The 7,521-nt window shown below is 47.1% G+C and overlaps 1 protein-coding gene across 1 annotated transcript in view; it reads left to right on the top strand.

Annotated features, from left to right (window-relative positions):
• Positions 1-1,279: 1,279 nt before the first annotated feature.
• LOC115286940 (C-X-C chemokine receptor type 2-like) overlaps positions 1,280-7,521 on the top strand; it is a 10,839-nt gene continuing 4,597 nt past the window's right edge. Inside the window, exons 1-2 of the mRNA XM_029933275.1 lie at positions 1,280-2,886; positions 6,667-7,515. Of these exons, the coding sequence (XP_029789135.1) occupies positions 6,692-7,515 (824 nt within the window). The 5' untranslated portion in view covers positions 1,280-2,886; positions 6,667-6,691. The remainder of the gene's footprint in view (positions 2,887-6,666; positions 7,516-7,521) is intronic.

Genomic DNA, 7,521 nt, shown 5'->3' with positions numbered 1-7,521 from the left:
CAGCAGCTGAAGTGGCGACAGCAGGTGAGTGCGTGGTCCTGCTGAGGGCCACTAGGGTGGAGGGGTGGGGGGTTCTGATGGACGTGACTTTGAAACCTTGGTCTCCACCACGGAGCCCCGCGAGAACGGTGGTGATGAGTTGCAGAAACATAGAGCTAAAGGTAAGGAAATCTTCACCCAGACAGCACGGTCCAAGAGAACTTTCTGCAGATGTGAGAGCTCTCTGTATCTGCACCGTCCAACATGATAGTCACACGTGGCTCTTGAACCCTTGAGAGGTGGCTGAGAGGAACTAAACTTTTTGTTTTATTTTAACTAAATTTAAGTAGCCACTTCTGTCCAGTGGCCACCGCACTGACCTCATTTCCCAACAGGCCACATCAAGGCCCGGAGAGCATTGACTTGTCCAAGTTCACTCTGCCCGTCAGCGGCAGAACCAGCCTGTTCTCATTTCACCCCAACATCCATATGCTGGTGGTGGGAATTTCAGGGGAAATGACATCACCCCAGTGGAAGTCAAGAAGCTGGCGGGTGGGGAAATGCCAAATCTGGGCTCCCCTTTCGACACCTTTTTATTCAGTTACCTGAGACAGAGAGGGACCTAACAGAGCTCAGAAACCAGAGGCTGGGCTCCAGCTCCTTGTTCCCAGTGGAAAGAATACAGGATTTAATGTCAGGGGAAAAACATTGCTTAAAATTTATTTAAGGGGCACCTGGGGGGCTCAGTCAGTTGTGTGTCTGACTTCAGCTCAGGTCATGATCTCGAGGTTCATGAGTTCGAGCCCCACATTGGGCTCCCTGCTGTCAGCCTGTTAGCACTGAATCCACTTTGGATCCTCTGTCCCCCTCTCTCTGCTCCTCCCCCACTTGCACTCTCCCACAACTAAATAAAAATTTTTTTAATTTTTTAATGTTTTTATTTATTTTTGAGAGACAGCGCAAGCAGGGGAAGGTCAGAGAGAGGGGGAGGTACAGAATCTGAAACAGGCTCCAGGCTCTGAGCTAGCTGACGCAGGGCTCGGACCCACGAACCATAAAATCATGACCTGAGCCAAAGTCAGACGTTCAACCAACTGAGCTACCCAGGCTCCCCATAAATAAATATTTTTTGAAAAAAATTGTTTAAAACCCAGTTCCCTGCGTCACTCTGATGAAGTTGCCCAACCCCCAGGCCTAGTTTCCTCATTCAGAAAGTGTGAGCTTCATGGGTTTGTTGGGAGGATTAAATATACAAATTCTTTTTTTTTCCAAGATTTTATTTTTAAGTAATCTTCACACCCAACATGGGGTTCGAACTCACAACCTTGAGATCAAGAGTTGTTTGCTCCACCGCCTGAGTCACCTGGGTGCCCCTAAAGTACCAATTCTGAAAAGCACGTTTCCCGAAGCTGGACCCTGGTAGGCACTCGACATTACAGCTAATGTGACTATTATTATCCAGGTCAGAGAAAGTGTAAGTGTACATCAAAGTCAGCCTAGAAAGCACACCCCCTGTTTTTCCTTGCTTGGGGGGAGGGGGGTAGTGGGAGAGACGCTGATACACTATTTCAGTAACAAAGATCACGATGATCAAGGCTAACATCATGCTTTCTGTGGTAAGAGCTTGACGGATAATTCTTCACTCAGTCCTCAGCACAGCCTGATGAGTTAGATGCTATCATTGGTCTCATTTTACAGATGAGTAAACTGAGACTCAGAAAGGGAAAGTCTCTTGCCTAGAGGTGCTTGGCTAGCAGAATCCTTTATCGGTCTTCATGTGCCTCTTGCCATGTGTAATGAGCTTCTGTCTAGTTTTGGCATCACCTGGCTAGGAGTCATTGCCTTCTTCTCCAACAGGAGAAACAGAGGGCTGACAAAGACTCTGTGCTCAACAGTTACACTCAAAGGTTCTGTCCTGGAAGCAGGCAGTCGGGGCGAGTTTGCTGCAGGCTCTGACAATACTCTGCAGGACCAAGAGGCTGGGGCAAGGCAGAGTGCAGGGGCCGGAGGCGTCCTTCACTGGGGTGGGGGCTTGGGAGGGGACCATGAATTAGTGTTCACTGCTCTGCCTGTGTTTATCCTTTCAATTGTAATCAATAGCAAATGTGACAAAATCTATTCCTGGTGCCACCCAACACTGCTTTCAAAAATGTGTTTGGACTTGGATACGTTGTTATTTTTTCCCAAAAGGCTTTCTTTCCAAATTAGATGGTCTTGGCTCTGAAGGTGATAGCGGACCCAATCCCAAGTGCACAAGCCAAGAAAGAATTGCAGCATCCTCAGAGGAGCCCCTGGTCAGAGCAGATGGTTGGACAGGGAGGTGAAAGAAAAGAGAGTGGGGCCCCCACTTGGGAGTGGGGTTCTCACAGCGATGTGACATGGAGAAGGAATCTGTGAGGCTTTAAGGGTTCCCGGGGTGAATGGGATGGGGACAGGAGGTGGAGGAAACCATCTCTGTCATCTTCATGAGCAGTTTTCCTTTGAGATGTGAAGGGGTGGGGGGCGCGGAGGGCTGCCCTAGGCAGCTGGAGTGTGGAGAGCTTTCTGGCAAGGCAGCTGAAAGAACCAGGGCAAAGGTGAGAGAAATCCAAAGGGCAAACCACTGTCCTTTGTGTGGGCCTCAATTTCCTCATCGGTGAAATGGAAAGATTGGCTAGAAAACACCATATGTCCCTTACCAATATGGAACTCTACCAGTCCAGAAAATGACTGGTGATCCAAGAGCTGACCTGGGAATTAATTATTCAAGTTATCAAAAGCATCCAGCACTCTCAGGACTCCACCCTAGAATTGAGCAATCTAATCCACCACTCAACTTCCTCCACTGTGCTCTCTCCACGGCCGCCTTGTCAGTCAGGCACATCGGTCCTCCTGGACGCATCCCACAGGTGAAGTCCCAGACTCCTGGTAAGTCTTGGAACACCTACTCCCCTCGCCTTCTAGAATGTCTCTGTTCTCTGTCCTCCTTGACACCCAGCCTCCATTTATCCCAGATATCTCTCCCCACCCTGGGTGGGCTTCATGCATTTTTATGCCTTCCTGTTCCCAAAGGGAGCCTCTGTCCCTTGTCCCTCCACCTCTCTCTGACAACCACTTAAGGCAACTCTCCTCCCACCCCTTCCCTTCCTAACTTTCCTGCTTTGGCTAGGATTAGGTCTGAAGAAGGGACACACATTGTTGAGTCCCCCCCATATTAAATGCAAATATGTGTGTATTATATTTATATCTAAAGAGAGAAAGAATGCTAAAATTGTATTGAAATGACTGAATTTTCTATTGCCTTTGAAGAGATTGCCTCCAATGTTTGGGATCTTGTAAATGTCTCTGTTTTATAGCATTTTCATAAAATAAATTGGGCTCATCCCATCCATGGAGTTTCTGAACAGCCATGAGTCATCAGGATACGGTCATCTCACTCAATGAGGGAGCCTCCTGCTTTAGCACTGAGAACATGACTGGGTGGTCCGTAGCAGCCAGCCAGTTCAAAGGTGTTTGGTCTATCATTCGTGCAAGGGCTGTTTCTTTCATTCTAGGGCTACAGAATCCCTAAGAAAGCACTCCACAAAACAGCAAACAGTAGGAGTCAACTGTATACAGGCTGACTTCATGAGATCTCGAGAACGTAGCTTACAAATATATTTAATAGATGAGATATGATTTTTTTTTTAATAAAGCAGGTCTGTAGACTGCACGTAGCAGGAGGAGACATCCACACCTACTTGGAATCCTGGTTGCAGCACTTGTAGGCTCTGTGACCCTGGGCTAGTTTCTGTGCCTCTCTGTGCTTGTCTTCTCACTGTAAACAGGGGCTAATCATAGCTGTTTGTAGCCTTCGAGGGAGACCACATGCCTATGAGGCACAAAGCAGATCTCAGACATGCCAACTCCCTTCCCTTAGTTTCTCCCTTTTACTGTCAAAACATCTTCCCTAGAGATTGGTAAATTGAAAACCCAACCAGCAACAATGAAGCATTGTTGTTCCCCTCCCCCTCCCCCCCAGGGGCTAGGGGTCATGGTCCTAGCCTGGTTCTCTTTCCCGAGTTCTCTGCCTTCTGTCCTGACCCCGCAGCAGGGTCTCCTTCGGGATTAGCCTCCAGCCCACCCCTGGATTAGCCAGAATGAGGACATACCTGTGAAACATGTTTGACTGCTGCTGCCTGTCCCGATAGGGCAGTTTCTGTGGCCGCATTAGCCCTGTCTTCTCACAGCCAGTGCTCATAAGTAAGGACGGGAGGGTCTCCTCTCTGTGGACACTTGCTCTGTGCTCACTCTCAATAACGAGACTTCTCTTAGGTCACTTTTTTCCCTTGAGAGCATCTCTGGTCATCAGCTCTCAGAGGTGACCCACTATTGACCTTGCGACTTCATTGGATGTAACCCGGAGATAAACATGCTCTTGACCAGCGGACTGGGGAGCCAGTGACTTGCAGGTCTTGCCAACAACCATGGCTGAAGCAGCCGTCCCTCTCCCACTGCCACCTTCTCCTCCTGGCTAGACAGGGCACTGCCACCATGCAGACTGGTCGAATCTGCTTGGTCTGTGGTCTCCATGGGCTAAGAGGCTTACTTAACTGACCTCCATCATCTAGAGAAAAGAGTAATAACTTCTCAGGAAAGTGAAGCCTAAGAATTTTGTCACTCAAGGGGAAAGGACATTTTCCAGTGTCTCTTATCTTTATTTAGCTTTCTTCTTTGCTCTATATGACTGACAATAACAGACTTTTCTTCTGCTAAAGAGAAAAGCTCCCTGGGACTTTCGTTGCTGATGTTGTTGTTTTACTATTTGTATCTGCTTTTCAATGTATTTGCCCTTTGGTTATTTTTTTTTCTAGTTGAGATATAATTCACACACTGTAAAAGTCGCCCATTTTCAGCATACTAGTGGTTCATAATATATGCACAAAGCTATACAGTCATCACCACTGTCTGATTCCTGAACACTTCCGTCATCCTGAAAACAGACCCCCTCCCTCCAGCCCCTGGCAAACACCAGTCTACTTTCTGTCTTTACTGATTAGCCTATTCCAGACATTTATCAGACATGGACTCATCTGGTATGAAGCCTTTTATGTCTGGCTTTTTTCACTTGGAATAGTTTTCAAGGTTCACCCATGTTGTAGCATCCATCAGTTCTTCATTCCTTTTTGCAGTTGGATTCTATTGCCTTGTTTGTATATACCGAAATTTGTTTATCCATTTATTGGATGATAGACATCTTGAGTGGTTTCCATTTTTGGCTATGAGACTGCTGTGAACACCTGTGTACAAATTTCTGTGTGGATATATATTTTCAATTCTCTTGCATACACACCTAGATATGCAATTGCTGGGTCATTGGTAACTATGTTTAACTTTGTGAACAGCTGCCAAACTGTTTTCCAAGGTAGCTGCACCAGGGATCCAATTTCTGTGCATCCTGGTCGATAGCGTTACTTTCCATCTTGTTTTATTATGATGGTCCTAGTGAGTATGGAAGTAATTCCTAAGCCTTTTTCTTATTTAATGTTTTTCTCTTTGACATGGGTCCCATTTTGAGGTGGATCAGAGACTTGCATATGGTCACAGGCTGGTCATACCTCAATATAAAGAAATGGCACAATGGTGATATACTTTGTGGTCCAAAAGGACCTAATTTGGTAGCTAATTTATTTCAGTTTACTTCCTCTTGGAAAACTGGGCTTGTATGTCAGAGTGACTGCAGCTTCCTCCAGAGGCAGGCTTTGGACTATCCCCGTAACTAGGGCAGAGACAACAGCAGTGGGCTTACCTAGGGGGAGGCTGGGGGTGCCCGGGAGTCAAGGATGGATGAAGGGACTCACTGGCAAGACGGAGAGTATCCCCACCAGAACTGGAAAGCCACCAAAAAGGAGAGTTTGTCTTGAGCTGTCTTCTCTGCTTCCTACTGCCTCTGCTCCTCATGCTGGGAGTGCACTGGCTTTCTCTGCTCACCTCTCTGACAGGATATGGCTGCACAGAGCCCCCAAGACACTCTGTTATATCGCCACCCACTTGGAGAATCAATCAGCCACCTGCTAAGGATTCTTAATATGTCTTTTCCAAGCTATACAAATATTCCTACTGCAGGTTTCCTGCACCCTGAAAGAAAAATACTGGACTGTACTAAGTAAACTTTCTTTCTTCTAGCTCAAGTATCTTGCAACTGTATGCTATTACCACTAAATCTGTTCTCCCACACACTTCCTTTAAAATAACTTTCAAAAGGTTGGACAAAAGGATTCCTCCCTCAGCTTTATAGTCAAACCTTGATCTTTTTCTAGTGGGCAAACCCAATTGGATTCATTCCCCAGATCAAGAACTAAATGGTACCTCATATTTCTGACATTAAATTCAGTTTCAACAGCCACAGATGCTCACCACTGAAGAACCCAAGACATGCTCTATAGAAATTATTTGAAGGGAAGTTTTAACAATGTTTTGGGTCACAGTGATGTCATGGAAAGTGCTCAGAAGCTCTCTGGCTTTGAAGGGCACTATTCTCTTCATGCAATGTACCATTTATCAAAGTAAATGAGTCCCAAAGCCCTAGAACCACAAGTATTTTCTAACATGAAACTTGCTTGCATGTAATATACAAGCCAAAACAGAGTCCTGTCCAAGGTACTGGGGCAAACAGGCTACGGTCTGGGGAGATGTGCCTGTGCAGTAACTCTCATCTCTCTTCTCTAGGTCAAGATTTAAGTTTGCCTCAAATATGGAAATAGACTGGGAAAACATCAGCTTGGAAGATCTCTTCGATGATGCGGAAAACTATAGTTACATCACTGACATGCCCGATATTCTATCAGACTCTGCCCCATGTAGGCCAGAATCTCTGGAAATCAACCAATATGCCATAGTGGTCATCTATGCCCTGGTTTTCATGCTGAGCCTGCTGGGAAACTCCTTAGTGATACTGGTTGTCTTATACAGTCGGGTCAGCCGCTCTGTCACTGATGTCTACCTGCTGAACCTGGCTGTAGCCGACTTGCTTTTCGCCCTGACCTTGCCAATCTGGGCTGCCTCCAAGGCAAAGGGCTGGATCTTTGGCACATCCCTGTGCAAGATGGTCTCACTCCTGAAGGAAATCAACTTCTACAGCAGCATTCTGCTGCTAGCCTGCATCAGCGTGGACCGCTATCTGGCCATTGTCCATGCCACACGCACCCTGACCCAGAAGCGACACTGGGTCAAGTTCATATGCTTAGGCATCTGGGCCCTATCCCTGATCCTGTCCCTGCCCATCTTCATCTTCCGCAGGGCCGTCAATCCCCCCTATTCCAGCCCAGTCTGCTATGAAGACATGGGTGCCAATACAACAAAATGGCGGATGGTGATGAGAGTCCTTCCCCAGACTTTTGGCTTCCTTCTGCCCTTGATGGTCATGCTGTTTTGCTATGGACTCACCCTGCGCACACTGTTTGAGGCCCACATGGGGCAGAAACACCGGGCCATGAGGGTCATCTTTGCTGTTGTGCTCGTCTTCCTGCTCTGCTGGCTCCCCTACAACCTGGTCCTGGTCGCAGACACCCTCATGAGGCTCCG

This window comes from Suricata suricatta, chromosome 3, assembly GCF_006229205.1.
Source record: "Suricata suricatta isolate VVHF042 chromosome 3, meerkat_22Aug2017_6uvM2_HiC, whole genome shotgun sequence".
NCBI classification, from domain to species: Eukaryota; Metazoa; Chordata; class Mammalia; order Carnivora; family Herpestidae; genus Suricata; species Suricata suricatta.
This window is presented reverse-complemented; position numbering and strand designations above follow the sequence as displayed.